The sequence below is a fragment of the Macaca thibetana genome, chromosome 6, assembly GCF_024542745.1.
Source record: "Macaca thibetana thibetana isolate TM-01 chromosome 6, ASM2454274v1, whole genome shotgun sequence".
Classification (NCBI taxonomy): domain Eukaryota; kingdom Metazoa; phylum Chordata; class Mammalia; order Primates; family Cercopithecidae; genus Macaca; species Macaca thibetana.
The window spans coordinates 40,358,489-40,381,604 of NC_065583.1; the positions used below are offsets into that span (position 1 = coordinate 40,358,489).

The 23,116-nt window shown below is 43.7% G+C and overlaps 3 protein-coding genes across 13 annotated transcripts in view; all 3 read right to left on the reverse strand.

The window, feature by feature from the left end:
- Positions 1–23,116, reverse strand: part of RELL2 (RELT like 2) — a 347,299-nt gene that overhangs the window by 264,809 nt on the left and 59,374 nt on the right. The gene's annotated exons all lie outside the window — the stretch shown is intronic.
- The window catches only part of LOC126957240 (protocadherin gamma-C4), a 190,277-nt gene that overhangs the window by 133,899 nt on the left and 33,262 nt on the right, over positions 1–23,116 (reverse strand). The window contains exon 1 of one of the 11 annotated variants that reach the window (XM_050794897.1): positions 19,084–22,555. The exons of 8 other annotated variants lie outside the window; for them this stretch is intronic. In XM_050794897.1, the coding sequence (XP_050650854.1) occupies positions 19,084–21,504 (2,421 nt within the window). In that variant the 5' untranslated portion in view covers positions 21,505–22,555. Of the gene's footprint in view, positions 1–12; positions 5,835–9,679; positions 12,880–19,083; positions 22,556–23,116 lie in introns of those variants that run through there. 2 more of the 11 variants (XM_050794891.1, XM_050794895.1) reach the window with 2 other exon arrangements.
- Positions 13,021–19,022, reverse strand: PCDHGB3 (protocadherin gamma subfamily B, 3). The gene is given in 3 exon segments (XM_050794918.1): positions 13,021–13,724; positions 13,726–15,665; positions 15,668–19,022. Coding segments are annotated over 3 exon segments (2,451 nt in total). The 5' UTR covers positions 15,800–19,022; the 3' UTR covers positions 13,021–13,345.

Below are 23,116 nucleotides of genomic sequence, written 5' to 3' on the forward strand. Positions count from 1 at the left end.
GGCTGGGCTCACCTGAATAGTTGGCACTTTGTCTTTACATTCATGAAAATCTACGGATGTTAGCAAAGAATCATTTTTCTCACAGCTCTCCTGGCTGATAAGTGTGTCCGCATAGTTGGGCTGGGGGAAGATCAGGTGACTCTTCCGAGAGTCCGAGGTGAGGGAGACCTCGTGGGAATAGGTCTGCAGGAAAGCCCGCACCCCATCCATGCCCACATAGTGTGAGGTGGGCACACTCGCCAGGCCACCTTCTGAAGCCTGCAGCCGGCGTGACTTGAGCCAGCGCCGCAGCCTGAGCGCCAGCAGTACGAGAACGAAGGCTAGGAAGATGCAGGAGACTGCGGCCACTGCCACCACTAGGTACAGCATGAGGTCAGAATTGTAAGGACCGTTGGAGGGCTCAAGGCTGCCCAGGTCGGCCAAGACTTCAGGGATGCTGTCGGCCACAGCCACGGTGAGTGTGACGGTGGCTGACAGAGGAGGCTGGCCTTGGTCCTGGACGGCCACCAGGAGGCTCTGCTTGAGCGCGTCTCTGTCCAGCAGGGCTCGCGCCGTCCGCACCTCACCCGTGTGCAGTCCCACCGTGAAGAGTCCTGGCTCGCTGGCCTTAAGCAGGAGGTATGACAGCCAGGCGTTCTGGCCTGAATCTTTGTCCACTGCCACTACTTTGGTCACCAGGTAGCCGGGCTCTGCGGAGCGGGGTGCCAGCTCCAGGCCAGTAGAACCGTCTGTGGGGAGGGCCGGGTACAGGATCTCGGGCGGGTTGTCATTCTGGTCCAGCACAAACAGGCTCAGTGACATGTTGCTACTGAGAGGCGGGTCCCCGCTGTCACGTGCGGTCACTGTTAGTTGTAGTTCTCTCAACTGCTCATAGTCAAAGGATTGCAGCGCATACAGGACTCCAGTGTCAGAGTTTATAGAGACATAGGAGGACACTGGTCCCCCCTGGATGGTGTCTTCAGCCAAGGAATAAGTGACCTGAGCATTCTCCTCACTGTCGTGGTCCTGTGCAGTCACTAAGAAAATGGAGGCCCCTCTGGGGTTGTTCTCAGGGATGTAGACTGAGTAGGATGAGTGGGGGAAGGTGGGTGGGTTATCGTTGGTGTCTGCCACTTGCATGGAGATGTGAGTTTCCCTGGACAAGGGAGGAATTCCACCATCTGTGGCTTTCAGTGTGATGTTATACAAAGAGAATGTTTCCCGGTCCAAGTTTTTGGTTGTGACCAATCTATAATAATTATCTATTGATTTTTCTAATTTAAAAGGTAGATTTTCTGGAATGGTGCAGGTCACCTCACCATTCTTCCCAGAATCTCTGTCTTGTAGGTAGAAAAGAGCAATTACTGTTCCAAGAGGTGTGTCTTCAGGGATTGAGCTACTTAAAGACGTCATAATCACTTCTGGAGCATTATCATTTACATCTAAAACTGTGATCAGTACTTTTGCCTTTGTCAGACTACCAGGAACATCTTGAGCCTGAACTTCCATTTCATAGAAGCCAGTTTCTTCATAATCTAATCCTTCTAAAGTTGATAATTCTCCTGTAAGCGAGTTCAGATGAAACATCTGTAGAAGTTTAGGAGTTATTTTCCGAAAAGAGTATGTCACTTCCCCATTGACTCCCTCGTCCAGGTCGATAGCATGTACCGTGAGCAGTTTTGTGCCCACTGGTACATTCTCGGGGACAGTTACTTGGTACTGAGGCAGAAAGAAGACAGGCGCGTGGTCATTCACATCCACCACTGTTACCTGGATGCGGGCGGTGCTGGATCGGGGCGGGTCGCCGCCGTCAGAGGCTGTGAGGACCAGGTGGTGAACCCGCTCTTCCTCCCGGTCCAGCACCCGCTCCAGCACCAGCTCCGGGTACTTAGTTCCATCGTCTCCACTTTGCACAGCCAGGGAGAAGTGGCGATTGGGGCTGAGCTGGTAACTGTGGAGGGAGTTCGTGCCTACATCTGGATCCCCAGCCTCGCTTAACGGAAACCGAACCCCGGGAGCTGTATTCTCCATTATTTTTACATGTATTTCTTCCGTCAAGAATCTTGGAACGTTGTCATTAATATCTATTATTTCCACGTCTATAGGGTAAAGATTCATTTTATCTTCCATCAGTATGTTAAAGTTTACCAGACACCGCGCGCTCTGAGCGCAGATCTCTTCCCGGTCTATCCTGCCCGCAGTGACCAAGCTGCCGCTGCGCGGGTTCAGGGCGAAAAGCTGCGTCCTACCTCTGGAGACGATGCGGACTCCGCGCTCCGCCAGCTCCTGGGGCTCCAGCCCCAGGTCCTTGGCGATGTCACCCACAAAGGACCCTTTGTCCGTTTCCTCCGACACGGAGTAAAGAATACGTCCTGCCCAGGCTTCCCACAGGGTCCCCAGGAGGATGGAGAGCAGGAGGAATCCTCTGTAGTCCCCGCCCCTTGGCTGAGCCGCCATAGTAGTCCTGCTTCTCTTGCTCAGGCGCCAGTCTCGGGAAGTGCTTCAGAATGCGGGTGTATCTGGGTGGACACCTCTGTCTTCGGAAGGGGAGCTCAGAATCCAGCAGGATAGAAGCTTGAGTTTAGTGCAGCCTAGAAGAGGGCTTATCGCAATCTGTCGTTTCTCTGTGCTGTAAAACTCGGTGGTTTCTGTGGGATCTCTCGCACAGTTTTTCCCTGGTTGGTGAACAGCGGCGCTCTGAGTCCTTACTAAGTTACTGCACCAGATTGATGCACACAATACACTGATTTCATAGAAAATTGTTTCATCTTTCAAAATTTTCCTGTTAAATTTCTTTGCTCTAGATATCCCTGATAATTTAAAAATCCATTTTAAGACACTGAATTAATGCAACAGTACTCATGGATGGGTGTTTGATAATCTTAGATAATTTTTTTAAAAACTGCTTTGCTTTGCAACTTTCAAGTGACTCTTTTGGGCACTGACTCACACGTTATTGCACATAGCAAAATCAGTCATTGAAGGCAAAAAGGTAAATTTTATTTAAATACATATGAAAAATTTTACGAAGAAAATATTTACATCAGTGTATATAAATTTTAATTAATTCAGTATTAATTGAACACATATGTTCTAGACACCATCATGCAGGATTCAGAAAGTCAAAATTGTTGTAAAATATATAGACCTATTTTAATAAATTTTTGATTGTATAGAACCTTAGAGATGGTCTAACACCTTCATTTTAATGAGAGGTAGGGGGCCAGACGCGGTTGCTTACTCCTGTAATCCCACACTTCGTGAGGCCGAGGCAGGCGGATCACCTGAGGTCGGGAGTTTGAGACCAGCCTGACCAACATGGAGAAACCCCATCTCTACTAAAAATACAAAATTATCCGGGTGTGGAGGCGCGTGCCTGTAATCCCAGTTACTCAGGAGGCTGAGACAGGAAAATCGCTTGAACCCGGGAGGCGGAGGTTGCAGTGAGCCGAGATCACACCATTGCACTGCAGCCTGGGCAACAAGAGCAAAACTCCGCCAGAGAGAGAGAGAGAGAGAGAGAGAGAGAGAGAGAAAGGAATTGCCTTGTTCCTGATTATGGATTATATGGTAGTAGAACAATGTCGGAATCCAAATATTCTCACTCACAGTCTTGTGAGAAAAAAAAGAAAGAAATCATTGTTTGTCTTGGCTGCAACAATCAGCTATATAAGCAACCCATTTTCTACAGAAGGCAGAAATCTGCAGAGATCCTACTGGGCTGTGAATTCATAAGAAAGTGGATAATGGATTGGTTGATTCTTTTCGTTATGCAATTCATTTCAACTCTTCATCCTAGTATGCAATTCAAATCTTCAACCTACTCTATTCTAGTGTAATTGAGAAAACAGGCATCTCTAGACAGCATTTGAGCAAAATGCAGGACTGTCCTCAGAGGATCCTTAGAGGTACTCATCTCTCCAGTGATGTTGATAGAATAAAACTAAATTATTGATGGATCCGAGGCTACCCTCTGCTAGCAGAAAGAAAAGAAAGCTCCTTTCACACAGTTGCAGAATAAAAGAGAATGACCTGCTCTGGAATAAAGACCTGGCAAGAAACAGTCTTGGTTTGTAAATTATTTTAGGTCCTAGAGAATAGCTGGTGGAACCAGGAGAATCCAGAACTAACATTAAGAAAGCTTAACTTAGTTTTGTGGGAGTCTCCTAAGTAACCTATTTCTGCTTTCTGGTGGCATTGCTCCAGAATACAGGGAATACTTTGCAGGAGATTATGTTTCCATCTATCAAAATAATCCATAGTTATCTTTGCATTCACAAAGTAGACAAATTTTGTTTAAAGGAACTAATAGAGGTATTACAGATGAATTCTGTAAACTGGAGTTAAATTCTATTTGTTTAATAGTACTTTTGAAATTCTTGTTGAGGCAAGCAAAGTGTATGATTATTAAACAACATAAGTGCTTGTTGTAGACATTTTCAAACAAACTTCCATGTTTGGAGGTTATAGCTCTCAATGTCTTGATCCATTTCTACCTGATGCCTCAGAATTCATAATTTCATCTCACATTTGTTTCTTATTCTACTGTTTTAAAAAAGTCTCAATTAACTTATTGTGTCTTGATACCTTCTTTGGAGAAAAAGAAATAAGATCTAGTTAAATTAAATTATAGACTACTCTGAACACAAAGCATACATACTCTATGGAGTAAATGGCTTCATCATCTCTAGCATTCACATTTTCTAAGTTATTGAACATCATAAAATTAAATATTAAAGATCTTTACTAGACCACCAAAACATGTTTAATAAAATCTGACATAAGCTCATTATATCAAATTGAAATCATTTCATAGTTTAAAGAGTGTATATTATTGTTGACTAAGATATTGGGAAGAATCCTAACCATTTGTTTGGTTGGATTAAAAGGAATTCTATGTAAAGTCTATTTGGCTTCCTGGGCATTGAATTGATTACCTTCTCTCTTTTCTTTTTGGGACTTTTTTTTTTTTTTTTTTTTTTTTTTTTTTTTTTTTACTAAAAAACTAACAAACAACAAAACAGTTCTTTGAAGTTCCATTTAGATTTTCATTCTCAAGCAAAGATAAAGGTATTTTCCAACGTTTCTCCTCTGAGATTTTACTCCTTCCCCTTTGACAATTACTACCTCAACAGAAGCCTGATCAGAAATGAATGCCTTTCAGGCCAGGCTCAGTGGCTCACACCTGTAATCCTAGCGCTCTGGGAGGCTGAGGCGGGGGGATCACTTAAGGTCAGGAGTTTGAGACCAGCCTGGCCATCATGGTAAAACCCCATATCTACTAAAAGTATGAAAATTAGCTAGGCATGGTGGAATGCACCTGTAATCCCAGCTACTTGGGAGGCTGAGGCAGGAGAATCAGGGAGGAGGAAGTTGCAGTGAGCTGAGATTACACCACTGCATTCCAGCCTGGGACACAGAGCAAGATTCTGTCTTAAAAAAAAAAGGCTTTCACAGACCATAAAATAAGACAATAATTTGGTAGTTTTTTTCCTGATGTTTCAAAATTCTATAATGAACTGTCAAAACCTCAGATAGCCTATCTTATTATTAATGATCTGTATTGCAGGTGGATTAAAGAACCTCATTTAGTCAGAACTTAGCAAATTCCATGATTGCCAGGATGTTTAACAGTTGGTCAGTCCACATGAATGAATGACTTTTGCTAGAGTAGAAGTTGGTAGTTTTTCCATCAGTGAAATGTTTTATTTGTTTAAATGAAATGGTCACAGGTAAAAAGAGAATAAAATAAACCAGTGTGGTCTCCATGAAAAGTAGTTAGTGAGCTTTCCCTATAACAACAAAAGCTCAAGATGTAGTTTAACATCCCAAATTGGTGGTATAATAAAATGACATACCCAGTAATGGGATGGCTGGGTCATATGGTACATCTAGTTCTAGATCCTTGAGGAATCGCCATACTGTTTTCCATAATGGTTGAACTAGTTTACAATCCCACCAACAGTGTAAAAGTGTTCCTATGTCTCCACATCCTCTCCAGCACCTGTTGTTTCCTGACTTTTTAATGATTGCCATTCTAACTGGTGTGAGATGGTATCTCATTGTGGTTTTGATTTGCATTTCTCTGATGGCCAGTGATGATGAGCATTTTTTCATGTGTCTGTTGGCTGTATGAATGTCTTCTTTTGAGAAATGTCTGTTCATGTCCTTTGCCCACTTTTTGATGGGGTTGTTTGTTTTTTTCTTGTAAATTTGTTTGAGTTCTTTGTAGGTTCTGGATATTAGCCCTTTGTCAGATGAGTAGATTGCAAAAATTTTCTCCCATTCTGTAGGTTGCCTGTTCACTCTGATGGTAGTGTCTTTTGCTGTGCAGAAGCTCTTTAGTTTAATGAGATCCCATTTGTCAATTTTGGCTTTTGCTGCCGTTGCTTTTGGTGTTTTAGACATGAAATCTTTGCCCATGCCTATGTCCTGAATGGTACTACCTAGGTTTTCCTCTAGGATTTTTATGGTATTAGGTCTAACATTTAAGTCTCTAATCCATCTTGAATTAATTTTCGTATAAGGAGTAAGGAAAGGATCCACACATGCACACGTATGTTTATTGCAGCACTATTCACAATAGCAAAGACTTGGAATCAACCCAAATGTCCATCAGTGACAGATTGGATTAAGAAAATGTGGCACATATACACTATGGAATACTATGCAGCCATAAAAAAGGATGAGTTTGAGTCCTTTGTAGGGACTTGGATGCAGCTGGAATCCATCATTCTTAGCAAACTATCACAAGAACAGAAAACCAAACACCGCATGTTCTCACTCATAGGTGGGAACTGAACAATGAGATCACTCGGACTCAGGAAGGGGAACATCACACACCGGGGCCTATCATGGGGAGGTGGGAGGGGGGAGGGATTGCATTGGGAGTTATACCTGATGTAAATGACGAGTTGATGGGTGCAGCACAGCAACATGGCACAAGTATACATATGTAACAAACCTGCACGTTATGCACATGTACCCTACAACTTAAAGTATAATAATAATAAATAAATTAAAAAAAAAAATAAAAAAATAAAAAATAAAATGACATTCACACTTTCAGAGTTTATGAAGTAATCATACATATAACAGCCCATCTAACTCACGAGACTAATATCCAAGATTCAAGTTGTTTAAAATTGTTATTTTATCAAAGTATATCACAAAGATACAAAAAAATGAGCTTTTGAAGATGTGTATGATTAGATCTCTTGGTTAGGTATACACATTTGGAAACTTGAGATAAATAAATCTATAATAATTCCTTAAATGTAAATACCACAATATTGGTTTAGAAAAACACATATTACTCTTTATTTAAAAACACATCAACTCAATGTTATCTTTATGAAGACTGACAAAGTCAGGTTACAAAGGAGGTTCCATTTATTTTCAAGGTATCATCTCAATTACTTTTTTCTTACACATTCATAACAAATTCAGATGCACAAGTGGCCAATCCATTCTATAATGCCACTAGATTGTAGAATCTTCCAACTCATGACTGGAAAAAAATCTTGACTATAATGTAGTTCAACAAGTCATCAAATTATAAAATTCCCTGTACTCCATTAATTCCAGGGCCATCAACTTGCTTTTGAAGACTGCCGGTAACAGAATCTCCTATCTCCTTAGTGATCCGTTTTCTATTCGAACATCATTGATAGTCAAAAACTTTGCTGTTTTCTGTTCATGAAACAATGATTTTGTTTGCACATTTCAGTCATAATAAATAAGACCAATCAGTCTTCTAAATGATAATCCCCTTTTTCTTGAAATATTTCAATAAACAGTTACTATGTGATGGAAGCCTTATTGTCTGGGTTAAAATGCTAAAATATTTAAATTTTTATTTATTTGAACCTCATTAACATTTGTTCTCCCATTCACCAGTCATTATTTTTAGAGATATGTCCTGTAAGCAGACACTACCAAGCATGTTTTAAAATTCATTTTCACTCTTTATTTATTTATTATTAGTAGTATTTTTTGAGACAGAGTCTCACTCTGTCACCCAGACTGGAGTGCAGTGGCGCGATCTTGACTCACTGCAACCTCCACCTCCAGGGTTCAAGGGATTCTCCTGCCTCACCTCCTGAGCAGCTGGGATTACAGGCCCATGCCACCCCACCCGGCTAATTTTTGTATTTTTAGTAGAGACAGGGTTTCACCATGTTGGTCAGACTGGTCTTGAACTCCTGACTTTGTGAGCCCCCCACCGCGGCCTCCTAAAATGTTGGGATTACAGGTGTGAGCCACTGCACCCAGTCATTTTCACTCTTAAATACTATCAGGCACACAGTATGCAAAAGACATCGTAGTAGGCACACAGCATCGGGTGCTTAGTTATTTCTTAACAACCAAATAATTATAATAATGGTGATGTCAAAAAATACTTGTTCACTATGCTGCTTTATAGTTTAAAATAAAGTTATAAAATTATTTTCTTAGAATTTGAGTCAGATAGATAAGGAAAGTCTTATTTTAAAAAATAATATAAGTAGAGCTTATTTGGGCCAAGCTTTAGGATTGCATCCCAGGAACATAGATTTAAGTTGCCCTGGATACACACTCTATGAGCAGCAGTTAGAAGTGGATTTTTACTCTAGACTGGGCAACAGAGGAACATCCCATCTCTAATAAGGGAAGTCTTTTAAGTCTTAATTTTAGTTGGAAGATAATGGTGATTGTAACTGGCCCAAGTAAATGACAGATAGTTACAGGAATGTTATTCAAGTCTTTTAACGCCAAAGATCAGGTGCTCCCTGCTGCAGTTACCAACGATTCTTATCTTTTTAAAAATAATTTTTGATTCCTAAGTAGTAAAGGTGAAAGATCTCTTGTATGAACCTCCGTCATTTACAATTATTAAGTAACACCGAAAAAAACACAATCTTTTTTTTTTTTGAAAGAGAGAGAGAGAAAGAGACTCATTCTGTCTCCCAGGCTAGGGCGCAGTGACACAATTATATCTCACTGCAGCCTCAAACCCCTGGACTTAAGCAATCCTCCTATCAGAGCTTCTTGAGTAGCTGGGACTACAGGTGTACACCACACATCTGGCTAATTTTTTTTTCTTTTTGGTAGAGACAGAGTGGTGCTATGTTGCCTAGGCTGGTCTCAAACTCCTGGCCTCAAGGGGTCCTCCCGTCTCAGCCTCCTGAAGAGGTGGGATTACAGGTGTGAGCCACCATGCTAGCTAAAACCAAGATCTTGATAACACTGACCTAAATTAAGATTATTTTTCCCCACATTAGAAAAAGAAAGAAACTTACAAATGTCACATAATAGGAAAAAACCTAAGAAACGAGATGTACTCAATCCAAGACACAAATAGTTTGCCAAGAAGAGAAAGGTAAAGAAAAACTAGGACATGCATTATTTTCCCCCCACAAAATTAAGACTTCAGAACATTCTTTTGATATAAAAGAAAAACATTAGAATTATGTGATTCCCTGCAAAGGACGAAGAAAATTAAGCACTAATCAAAGATAATCTTTAATTTTCATGCCAACCAATAAAAACAATTCCCTCACCTGAACAAGGGAGTCTTCCACTTTACAAAATCACGAATCTTCCTGTACCAAAAGAGGTTCACTTCTCTTAAAGCCATCCTGGCTGAGGAGTGTGTCTAAATAGTTGGGTGGCGGGAAGATCAGATTACTCTTCCGCTTCCGCCTGGAAAGAAACTCACCTGAAGTCGCCTGGGGTCTCCTTTCGTTTCAAGTAAATCCTGAGTTGTGAGAAGAGACTCGCTTTTCTCACAGCTCTCCTGGCTGATGAGCGTGTCCGCATAGTTGGGCTGGGGGAAGATCAGATGACTCTTCCGCGAGTCTGCAGTGAGTGAGACCTCGTGGGAATAGGTCTGCAGGAAAGCCCGCACCCCGTCCACGCCCACAAAGTGTGAGCCGGGCATGCTCGCCAAGCCACCTCCCAAAGCCTGCAGCCGGCGTGACTTGTGCCAGCGCCGAAGCCTGAGCGCCAGCAGCACGATGACGAAGGCCAAGAAGACGCAGGAGACCACGGCCACCGCCACCACCAGGTACAGCGTGAGGTCAGAGTTGTGAGAACCGTCGGAGGGCTCCAGGCTGCCCAGGTCGGCCAGGATTTCCGGGATGCTGTCGGCCACAGCCACGGTGAGCGTGACAGTGGCGGAGAGAGGGGGCTGGCCGTGGTCCTGGACGGCCACCACGAGGCTCTGCTTGAGCGCGTCTCTGTCCAGCAGGGCCCGAGCCGTGCGCACCTCGCCCGTGTGCAGCCCCACCGCGAAGAGTCCCGGTTCGCTGGCCTTGAGCAGGCGGTAGGACAGCCAGGCGTTCTGGCCCGAGTCTCTGTCCACCGCCACCACCTTGGTCACCAGGTAGCCAGGCTCTGCGGAGCGGGGCGCCAGCTCCACGCCGGTGGAACCGTCTGTGGGGATGGCGGGATACAGGATCTCGGGCGCATTGTCATTCTGGTCCAGCACAAACAGGCTCAGTGACACGTTGCTGCTAAGAGGCGGGTCCCCGCTGTCGCTGGCTGTCACCCACAGCTGTAGGTCTCTCAACTGCTCATAGTCGAAGGAGCGCAGGGTGTACAGAATCCCAGTGTCGGAGTTGATGGACACGTAGGAGGACAGGGGCGCCCCCTGGAGGGTGTCTTCTGCCAGTGAGTAGGAGACTCGGGCGTTCTGGTCCATATCAGGGTCCAGTGCATTCACAGAGAAGATGGAGGCGCCCCTGGGGTTGTTTTCAAGGACATAGACTGAGTAGGATGAGTGGGGGAAGGTGGGCGGGTTGTCGTTGGTGTCTGCCACATTTAGGGAGATGATTGTTTCTGTTGACAGAGGTGGTGTTCCTTTGTCCGTGGCTGTCACAGTAATGTTGTATAAGGATACCTCTTCCCGGTCTAGAGCTGCATTTGTCACTAATCGATAATAATTGCTAACTGACTTTTCCAATTCAAATGGGAGACTTCTCGGGATGGAACAGGTTACCAGGCCATTCAGGCCAGAGTCTCGATCGAACACTTGAAAAAGAGCGATGACTGTTCCTGGAGGTGCACTTTCAGCAATTGTTCTGCTTCCAGATGTAACAACCACTTCTGGTACATTATCATTGACATCCAAGATAGTTATTAAGACTTTCGCTCTGTCTCGAAGACCTGGCTGATCCCTGGCTTCAACACCCAGCTCATAAAATCTCGATTCCTCATAGTCTAGATTTGCAGAAGTTGAAATTTCTCCAGTCAAAACATTCAAACAGAAAATTTGTGAGATCTTTTCTGTAATCTTCACAAAGTAATAAGTTACTTCCCCGTGGACTCCTTCATCCTGGTCGGTGGCATTTACTGCCAACACTGGTGTGCCTACTGGCAGGTTTTCAGGAACACTTACACGGTAGACAGGCTGAGTAAACACTGGAGCGTTGTCATTCACATCTACAACTGTTACCAGAATTCGGGCAACGCTTGAGCGGACAGGGTCACCGCCATCCATGGCAGTAAGGACCAGGTGGTAAACGGCTTCTCCTTCCCGGTCCAGGGTGCCCTCCAGCACCAGCTCCGGGTACTTGGGCCCATGGCCTTCGCTTTGCACGTCCACTGAGAAGGGACTATTACCACTGAGCTTAAAGCCCTGAAGGGAGTTTATTCCCACATCAGGGTCATAGACCTCCGTTAGTGGAAAACGAGAGGATGGAGCTGCATTTTCGAGAATTTTCACTTCCAATTCTTCTTTTAAGAATTGGGGTGTATTGTCATTAATGTCCACTATTTCCACTTCCACGGGATAAAGATTCAGTTTATCCTCGACAAGGATGTTAAAACTCACCAGACACCGCGGGCTCTGAGCACAGAGCTCCTCCCGGTCTATCCTACCCGCGGTGACCAAGCTGCCGCTTCGCGGGTTCAGAGAGAAAAGCTGCGTCCTACCTCTGAAGACGATGCGGACTCCATGCTCCGCCAGCTCCCGGGGCTCCAGTTCCAGGTCTTTGGCGATGTTGCCTACGAAGGAGCCTTTCTCCAGCTCCTCGGGAATAGAGTAGCGGATCTGCGCTGCCGCGGCCCCCCACAGCGTCCCCAGGAGCGTGAGGAGCAGGACCTGCTCGCTGCGCAGCGGACGCCTCTGCAGAGGCGCCATTACTGGCTTATTAGAGACTTCTCTGGGATTAAGAAGAGGAAAAACAGGTCTTCATCACTTTGCTCTTCTCAGAAATAGCGGTGAAGTTCCTTCAACAAGCAGAGACCGGATGCGAAGCGTTTCAGGTCAGAATTTCCGCACAGCTTTCCTGCTTTCCTGTCTGATTTGCTTTGTGGTTGGAGGATGTAACTCAAGTTTCCGTTGATTTTCTTGCCCGGGTTAGTGAACAGCGACGCTCAGAGTCCTAACTTAATACTGCATCGTTTTGTGAAACTATCATACAGAGGCTTTTATTTCTGCTAAATCTGCATAGATGACACTCATAATATTTCCCTTCCTAAGACAATGAAGCATTTAGAAGAGTGCAAGAGATTATTCTGAATAATTTTAAATGTTCTCTGATGTTTACCATTCATTTTTATGAAAATATCTCTTAGGATCTTGGGGAACAGAAATAATATTACAATCTTCTGTAAATTTTGAATTATCATATTTCACCATCATTTACACTAGTCCCACTTTCAATAAGGGTACCAACAACCACAAACACATTTTTTTTGAGACAAACTCTCTCTCTGTCTCCCAGGCTAGAGTGCAGGGGCACAATTATAGATCATTGCAGCCGCAACCTTCTGGGGTCAAGGGATCCTCCCACCTCAGCCTCCCGAGTAGCTGGGACTACAGGCATATGCTACACAAACACATTTTGAACCAATTCACTATAGTACCCAATACAAGAGTTGCCATTTGAGATCCATTATTTCTTTTGATTAGCATAGAAATTAAAAACTGCCCTGACACAGGCAACATCTGTGTATACTTTAAAAAACATGCAAAGGGAAGTAAAAATATTATATATAGGTTACATTAAAAATGTCTTAAGATATACATTATGTTTAATATATTTTAGGATTGACTGCATTAAAACTAAGTAAACCACTTAATTGTGCAGATTTGTGTCTAATTCTGGATAGATATGTCTGAAAATGACAGTGTGAGACAATACTGTATTAAAAATGTTTCAGATTATAGTGTATTAGGATTAACAAAAAATTCAAGACTATCAAAAGGAGGCTTTCTATGAAAGAACAACTGCCATACAGATATTCTACAGGAAATTCTACAAAGAATTTCCTAGGCACCCTACTCCACACCCAGAAAATCAATAAAATAATGTAATCAGGAAATATTTAATCTGTAAACATTTTATCTCTAAATCAATGAATTGAAACCCAATTATATTTATGGAAGGAAAGGTTTGAAGAAACTCACCTGTTGCAAATTGCCTGAATTAGAAGGCATTTTTGGATTGTCATTACTTTCAAACCAAGACGCTTCATCACATAGCAGATCTTGTGGTGCAGCATCTTCAGCCTTTATATTGAGAAATTTAAACTCGGTGTTTGAGGAATGTGAGGCAGCACACAGACTGTAGGAATAAAGCAAAGTCCTTTCACTGTAGTTGGGGAGAACTCCAGGTACAGTCTTGGAGTAGAGACCAGGCTGAAAGTAGCCCTCAGTGGCGGGTCTGGAAGAGCGTCGCAGGCGCAGGGCAATGGCCAGAATCACCGCGAGGAGGAAGAGCACTGAGATCAAGGCCAACGCCACTATTAGGTGAAACTAGTACTGCCTGAAGGTCAGAGGGAGTGGGACGGTCGCTAAGGTCAGGTTGTATCTCTGGCAAGCTATCTGCGAAGATTAGGTGCAGCGTGACGGTGGCTGAAAGAGGCGGCTGTCCTCCATCACAAACAGTGACCAGCAGGCGCTGGCGGGCGGCCTCCCTGTCGCCCAAGGTACGCGCCGTGCGCACCTCACCGGTGCGCAGCCCCAGGCTGAGCAGCCCGGGCTCGCTAGGCTGCTGAATGTGGTAGGACAGCCAGGCGTTGGGTCCCGAGTCTGCGTCCACCGCCACCACCTTGGTCACCAGGTAGCCAGGCTCTGCAGCGCGCGGCACCATATCGAAGAGCGCGGAGCCGTCGGGCCCCAGAGCTGGGTACAGCACCCGCGGTGCATTGTCGTTGCGGTCGCCCACCAACACCCGCAGGCTCACGTTGGCGCTGAGCGCCGGCGAGCCCTGGTCGCGGGCCTGCAGCGTGAGCTCAAAGGCGCGCAGCTGCTCGTGGTCGAAGGCTCGCTGCGCGAACACCACCCCGCTCTGCGCGCTCACGGACACGTAGGACGACAGCTCCCGCGGCTCCAGGTCACTGGCCACGATGTAGTAGTAGACAAGGCCGTTAGGTCCCAAGTCGGGATGCGAGGCGCTAACATGCGCAATGGAGGCTCCAGGCGGGTTGTTCTCAGCTACATGCACCGTGTAGGAGGCCTGGTGGAAAACTGGAACGTTGTCGTTGACATCAAGGATGTGCAGAGTGATGGTCTTGCTGGAGGAGAGCGGTGGATTGCCTTTGTCGGTAGCTGTGATCGTCACATTGTATTCTGGGATCTGCTCCCGGTCCAGGGCTCCATCTGTCACCAACCTGTATATGTTTTTGGTATCTTGAACGATTTTAAAGGGAAACTTTCCTTTTAGTTGGCATAGGATTTCTCCATTAAATCCAGAATCTAGATCATGTGTTTTGATCAGGGCAATAGCAGTCCCCAGCTCAGCATCTTCTTGTATATGTTGGGATTCAGAAGCCAGGGTTATCTCCAGGGCATTGTCATTTTCATCTGAAATATCTATCTGTACTTTACAATATGTAGTGTGATGTCCACCATCCTTTGTTTCCACCCCAATTGTGTAGCTATCACTCTCTTGAAAGTCCAGTTCTCCAACAGTGGTGAGTTCCCCCTTTTTACTGTCCAGCTTGAACAATTGTCTCACTGCCTTACCAATACTGATGAAGGCATAGATGATCTCGGCATTAACACCCTCATCCAAGTCAGTGGCCATCACTTTTAATACCAAGGAGCCAGCGGGCAGGTTCTCTGCAACACCGACCCTGTACATGTCCTGAGTAAATACTGGGGGGTTATCATTTGCGTCTGCGACAATTACCCTGATCTGGGTGGTACAGCTTCTGGAGGGCTCGCCCCCATCCACAGCTGTGAGGACCAGGTGGTGATGCGGCTGCTCTTCCCTGTCCAGGGGTGCTTTCAGTACTAGTTCTGGGTACCTACTGCCATCCAGGTTCTCCTTCTGAATTAAAAAGAAGTGCGGATCAGGGCTGAGGTAGTACTGCTGCAGCGAAATGACACCTACATCAGGATCCTGAGCAGATTCCAAGGCAAAGGTGGCTCCAGTGATCGCCAGTTCGCTGATTTCCAGCTCAGTGATATTTTCGCTAACGGTCGGTGGGTTGTCGTTAATATCCTGGATCAGCACGGTTACATGAGAAAAGTTTAAAGGCTTTTCAGCAACCATTTCAAATTCCAGAACACACGTTGACTTCTTGCCACAAATCTCCTCTCGGTCTATACGGTCGCTCACAAATAAGTCCCCATTTTCGGGGCGCACGGTAAAGAATTTCTTCTCTGCAATAACCCGCAGGTTCCGAGTGGGTAAATCCCCTACGCCAAAACCCAGGTCCTTGGCGAGGTTCCCTACCAGGGAGCCTCCTCCGCTATTCCGTCCAGCTCCTCGGGAATAGCGTAGCGGATCGGTTGGGAGAGCCCCTGGCCTAACAAAGAGAGCAGGAAGAGAAACAGCATTCGCCTCCGCTCTGCTGGGCCGCTCCATCCGGAGCTATTTCCCATCCCTCTCTCTGCGCCTTTGCCTTTCTAAATCCGAGGAGAGGAGATCTTTAAATAATCCCAAGACCTCTCTGAGCAGAACCAACTATTTGTTTTGTCTTGGTGCTTGGATTCTCTGATGGGTGTCTCCGCTGCAGGAAGCCGGATAGAGAGTACACTTTTCTTCCAAGTTGGCTGCGGCGGGAGGAGCCAATACTTTGCACAGCACTAGCCAAGACCGGCACCCGGCGCCTCCGCTGCAGAACTGCAGCAGTGGTGACTAAATCCTCTCCAAATAAGGAGCCAGTTAGAAGAAAAATCGGCAGTGTACTGATAGTGATACTTTCTTCCCATTTTAAAAGAACTTTTAAAAAACATTAAATATATTTACTATATCTTTAGTCTGTTATTTCTTTTAATTTGAGCTTCATCCATCCAAATCAAGTACCTTTTACTTCTCAAAGGGCAGAGATAATCTTGCTCAATCCCGTCATGTTTTTTAGTTTCTATTTTCATAAAATGGTCATAATAACATCTTCTCTGCTTACTTTAGTAGAAATGAGGACCAAATAAAATGATACATAGAAAAATCATACGAATGAAAGCTATTTTTGGTGATGGCAGAAGACGCAGTATAAAGATGCTTGAAATATCAGCTTCACGTGTATTGTTATTGCATTCTATTTCCTTTTCTTCTAACTTCTAAAAGTTATAATCTCATAGCTTTTAGTTTCATCCTACGTTTCACTTTCTTCTCTTTTATCTTTATTATTTCCCCCCAAAAGAAGTTACAGGTAATGAGGAAATGATTGACCTTATAAAATAGAAGTATAGCAAGAAGCAAGAGGGTCTCTTTTCCTTTGTTTCCAAGTGTCTACTTTTAATTAAATAAGTATGATTGAAATTTTTTCTTTTTTCTGTAGAGGTGGGGTCTCACTATGTTGCCCAGGCTGGGCGTCAACACCTGGCTTTGAGCAATCCTCCCACCTCAGCCTCCCAAAGTGCTGGGATTATAAGGCATGAACCACCCTGGACCAGATGAAAAACTTCCACAGAAGACATTTTTTCATACTATATCACAATTGTTCTGAACCGTACTGCTTCTTCTCAAGTAGCCTGACAATGATGTGTTTATTAGGATTGGGGAGTGAATTGTGAGTCCTTATAATTATATTATTTAATTATGTAAGTAATCTTCCTGTCCACTTTTCCTTGGTCCCCAGTTTACCATCTGATCATACCAACCTTTTGTTATTTACACTTTTCCCTGGTCAATAACATGCCATTTTCCATGTTTCTGACAGGTGTCTTATAGTTTTAATTACATTTCCAAACCAGAAAATCTTCTTAAAGAAATTATCTTTAGCCTACATAATGTATTGTTATTCTAAAACCAGGCAGGTGTGCAGCAATAAGCAATGAGTTCCACACTGAATTTACCTTATAGTGGAAAAGCATTATAGCATCTTAAACTAGTCATGATATCCAGAATTCTGGACAGCCACTCATTGTCACCTTTATACAAACATCAAAAACATAACTGACTCAAGACTTTGCTCCAAAACATTCCAAAGCAAGGGCCTTCCCACACAATGCCAAGTGTTCATTGTATGAACACTTCAATTAGTATGAAAAATTATTCTTCAGAACACATATAAAACTAAATACTCAGATATTTAAAAGTATATGGTATATATAGTACGTACATTCAGAATGTATGAATCAAGCATTTTATAAAGTCTGTTAGTAGTTTATAGAGGGTTTAAAGATATTTTTCCATTGCACAAAAAAGTTAACTCAGAGGAAGTGTACCCAAATCTATAACCTTTACTTTTTTTCCAAACACCCTACTCTGAGAAGCATATAACATTTTCTTTAAAAAAAAAATGGAAAAGCAAGTTTTCAGATAGGAGTGAATGATGTCACACCTATTCTATAGATTCTCTTGTTACTCTTTGAATGCATTCACTATTCAGTGAGTTTGTACATTTTACATTTTGGTCAGAATGTCCGTGTGTGTATGTATGTGTGTTTGTGTGTGTGTATGTGTATATGTGTGTGTGTGTGTGTATAATTGACTGCTCTTTAATAATGTTTAAAAAATAAAAATCAAGTGATCTTAGGTTCTTTAATGTGTCAACTAACCTTTCATGTGGTTGAGTAATGTAGCTTACTATCCCATTTGTAATATTTTATTACCTTTTCCCCTTATTTAGTCATTATTTGAAGCTGATGCTCAAGGTGTTAAAAGTACAAAATTTGAAGGATTAAGAATATTTTAATAAGAAGCATCTGAAAATCATCTTCAGCAAATCAGATGCAGAATGGAAATCTAGTAGTCCTTTCATTACATAACACATCCTCCTGGAATTTGAGGAACTTAGACCAGTATTTCATTAAGGCACATCTATTAATTTAAGATGAACACATCCCTTAGATATGAACTTTAAAATTTTGAACCATCCTTAAATTGAATTCTTTTTTCAAATACAACCTTAGACTCAAGTAATAAAGAAGAATTGCACCTACACTTAAAGAAAAGCTAACATTTCAGTAGGTGCTGATTTTAATAAGTAAAGGGTTTGTCTACAACAGAAGATGCCAGGTGTGTGACATATTTACATCTATTGAATGCAGCAGTATGTAACTCTTTGGAGGCTTTACATCACAGAACAAAGCCCAACTTTAAGGTTCCTTTACACTGATTTCTTCTCTCAACAAGCCCACATATCCAATAATTACATGGCTTAACACAAACTTTCCAGACTTTAGAATGCTACATGTTATCATCACTATAAATTTAATCTACTTTTCTGATATTTATGATGCAGAAGTTCTCTGTACCTTTCCACTGATTTATGTAAATACTGTAAATTATTTCCTTAAACAAATTTCAGGTAGACTAAAATATCAATCCTACACATTATCCTTTCCAAAACACGTACACTAACGGTGTCTACGCAGACACTCAAAAGAGAACAATACATATAACAATTTGAATTAATAAAACATCTCTGCTATTAATAGAACTGCAGTTCCAATATAGCAAAATATTTGGGTAAAATGATTATATTTAACCACTTTCCTTTAAAGTATTTGTTTCACTTAAGTCTACAGATATCAGCTAGACTTCCCAAAACAGAATTTGAAAACAAATGGAGAAAGAATGAATTGAAAAAAATTAATCTCCAATAGAGCAAATAATATTCCACTATTTGCATAACTAGCTGATTTTGAATATGACAGATAAATGAAAAAAGAAACAAACAAAAATGTTCTGGTCATCCTTACCGAAAGAGAAAACTAACCTGAACTCGCCGTTCTTCTTTGTTTGCATCTACCTTATCAGACATCAGAAGAGGCTCGCTTTTTTCACAGCTCTCTTCACTAAGGAGCGTGTCTGCATAGTTGGGCTGGGGAAAGATCAGGTGACTCTTCCTCGAGTCCGCGGTGAGGGAGACCTCGTGGGAATAGGTCTGCAGGAAAGCCCGAACCCCATCCATGCCCACAAAGTGTGAGGCGGGCACACTCACCAACCTGCTGCCTTCAGCCTGAAGCAGGCGTGACTTGTGCCAGCGCCTCAGTCTGAGCACCAGCAGCACAATGACAAAGGCCAAGAAGACGCAGGAGACTGCAGCCACTGCCACCACAAGATAGAATGTGAGATCCAAATCCTCAGGGTCAATGGGGGTCTTCATACTGCCAAGGTCAGCAAGGATGTCAGGGATCCTGTCTGCTACGGCCACTGTGACTGTGACAGTGGCTGACAGAGGGGGCTGGCCATGGTCTTCCACGGCCACTATGAGGCTCTGCTTGAGTGCATCTCTGTCCAACAGGGTCCGCGCTGTCCGCACGTCGCCCGTGTGCAGCCCAACCGCAAAGAGTCCTGGCTCGCTGGCCTTAAGCAGGCGGTAGGATAGCCAGGCATTCTGGCCTGAATCTTTGTCCACTGCTACCACCTTGGTCACCAGGTAGCCAGGTTCTGCGGAGCGGGGCGCCAGCTCCACGCCCGTGGAACCGTCTGTGGGGAGGGTGGGGTACAGGATCTCCGGCGCATTGTCGTTCTGGTCCAGCACAAACAGGCTCAGTGACACGTTGCTGCTAAGTGGAGGGTTCCCATTGTCGCTGGCTGTCACCCACAACTGTAGGTCTTTCAACTGCTCATAATCGAAGGATCTCAGCGCATACAGGACACCGGTGTCAGAGTTAATGGAGACATAGGAGGACAAGGGCGCCCCCTGAAATGTGTCTTCAGCCAGGGAGTAGGTGACTCGAGCATTGTCGCCACTGTCGGGGTCATGGGCTGTCACAGAGAAGATAGAGACACCTCTGGGGTTGTTTTCTGGGAGAGAGGTGGAATAGGAGGCTTGAGGGAAATTGGGTGGGTTGTCATTGACGTCTGCTACTTTCAAGGGGATGTGGTTTTCTGCAGAGAGGGGCGGGGTTCCATGGTCAATGACGGTTAAAGTGATATTATAATCTGAAGTCTCTTCTCTGTCCAGGTTTCTAGTTGTTAATAGGTGATAGTAATTATCAACTGACTTCTCCAGTTTAAAAGGCAAGTTCCTAGGAATAGAGCATGCAATCTCACCATTTTCTCCAGAATCACCATCATGTACACTAAACAGCGCAATTACAGTTCCTGGAAGACAGTCTTCAGAGAGGGAACTGGTCAGAGAGGTGAGGATCACTTCGGGGGCATTGTCATTCACGTCCTGTACTGTGACCACCACCTTAGCGCTGGCAAGAAGAGCGCCTCCATCCTGAGCTACCACTTCCATGAGGTAGAATCTGGATTCTTCATAGTCCAGCGGTTGTAGAGTTGAGATTTCCCCCAGGTTGGAATCAAGATGGAAAGTCTCCGAAATTTTGTCTTCTTCATTGCGAAAAGAGTAGGTCAATTTCCCGTTTATTCCCTCATCTGGATCCGTGGCGGTTAGCGTGAGCAGCCGAGTGCCCACAGGTATGTTCTCCGGAACACTCACGCTGTACTCGGATGGCGTGAACAGGGGTGCATTGTCGTTTGCGTCGAGTACTGTAACACGGATGTGCGTGGTGCCGGAGAGTACCGGGTCTCCGCCATCTAAAGCTGTGAGGAGGAGGTCATGTACAGTCTCTTTCTCGCGGTCTAGGGGCTGTTCCAACACCAGCTCCGGATACTTTTGTCCATCACTTCCGCTTACCACATCCAGAGAGAAGTGCAGATTGGAGCTGAGCTGGTAACTCCGGAGGGAGTTCACACCCACATCTGCATCCCGCGCGAAGGGAAGCACTAAACGTGTCCCTGCAGCCGCATTTTCATTAACTTTTACTTTTAACTCCTCATCCCGGAAACGCGGGAAGTTATCATTAATATCGATTATTTCTACTTCTACTACATAAATTTTCATTTTGTTCTCAACTAAGATGTTAAAGTTCACCACACACAGCGGGCTCTGAGCGCAGAGCTCCTCCCGGTCTATCCTGCCCGCGGTGACCAAGCTGCCGCTTCGCGGGTTCAGAGCGAAAAGCTGCGTCCTACCTCTGGAGACGATGCGGACTCCGTGCTCCGCCAGCTCCCGGGGCTCCAGCCCAAGGTCCTTGGCGATGTTGCCGACGAAGGAGCCTTTGTCCAGCTCCTCCGGCATCGAGTAGCTGATCTGCCCGGATCCCGGTTGGCACAGCGTCCCCAGGAGCATGAAGGGCAGCAGCAGCTCTCCGCAGGCCCAGCGCCTCGGTGGACTCGCCATTGCCTTCTCTCTGCCCAATTTTCTCTTAGTTCTGGTTCAGCCTGCTGTTTCCTTATTTACCTAAAGCCGATGGGTACATATTCCCCGACGAAAATGGGCGTGGAGCGTTGGCTTTTCGTAGGAGCTTGTCTGGTTTGTGTGTTTAGTATGGAGGGAGCAGAGTCGGGTCGCCTCTGCTGCAGCTCCTTTCCCACTTTGGTCAACAGCGACGCTCAGAGTCCTAACCAGTGACTGCACCAAATTCCATTTTTATTTCTCCTAAGTTTAGTTGTAATTTTATTTCTAATAATGTTGCCATATCCTTAATGTTTAACTGTGTAACATTGTCTATGACTGTTAATTCAGCTTTAATTCTGAAATAGCAAGACTTCCACAATTACTGAGATCAATATTATTAGATTCCAATACCTTACAAAAATTTTATTTATGTGTCACTGAGGGAGCCTATGTCCTTTATTTACCTCTTACCTATGTTTAGTCCTTTAAATTAGGACATTCAAATTCTTACCTTTGTAGAATTCAAGATTTCATCTCTTTATTAGGATGCATTTAGGAAAACGTGCTTATTTGCACATAAGAATGCCAAGGAAACAAACCCAGTTCTCAATGCACCTTTCCAAACAGGACTACTGATTTATGTAAGTTATATTAGCTGTCATATGCAGAAGAAATACAGATCTTTATTACTTGTGAGGACTTTGAGAAAGTTTCTCCACTATCTCAGACAGTGTTAGAGTAGGGTTAACTATGCATTTTTACGTTTTTCTATTATCATGTTCAAATATTTGTAGTTCCAATGACAATCAGTATAGCAACTGTGGAGGGTGGGGCTTTATTTCATCATCTATGCAGGAAAGCATGACCAGATACTTATTGAGCAGTACTGAGTGGCCTTTCTATGTTGAGACAGTTATTTAGTGCTATCATCTTTATATGACAACAGAAATAGAAAAACCTCTTGATTGAAAAAAATGAACATTTCAGAAAGTCATTTTGTTTAATGACACTTTCATAGAAAACTAAGAAAATAAAAATTCTATATAATTAGGAAATTCAAAAGCAAAGATTTGAGTAATATTTGGTAGAAAATGATGTGAACATAGGTTGTAAGATTTTTCTCAATGTGTAATTTTTCTTAAGAACAATTTGTTAAAATGCATGTTAGAGAATGCTTTCTCACATTTGTTAAATGCACTCTTTATAGCAGACACCTCAGACCTCAAACATTGCCTATCCTTTAGAAATATGCTTGTGATTCCAAGACACTTAGCTTACCCAGTGTGGGTCTTCAAGTCAACGGGACAATGTCCTACCCATGCCCTGCAATTAACAAGCCATGCCATTATGTAAAAGTCTTTCATCTTTGGTTCCCAATTTCCAAAAACTACTAAAATGAAGACTCTCTTTACTCTGAAGTACTATGATGCTAAGAGGAAGTAAAACAAAAATTTGAATAACAAAGAGCCTGAAGGTGAAAGTAATTGCCTAAAGTCCCAATGGTAACAAATCTTCAGAGAGAAGCAAAGACGAGGAAGAAAAAGAAATACAGTGCAGTATCTCATGTGATAAAGGTTTGCAATTATTGCTAAATAAATCTCACACTTCAGAGAGA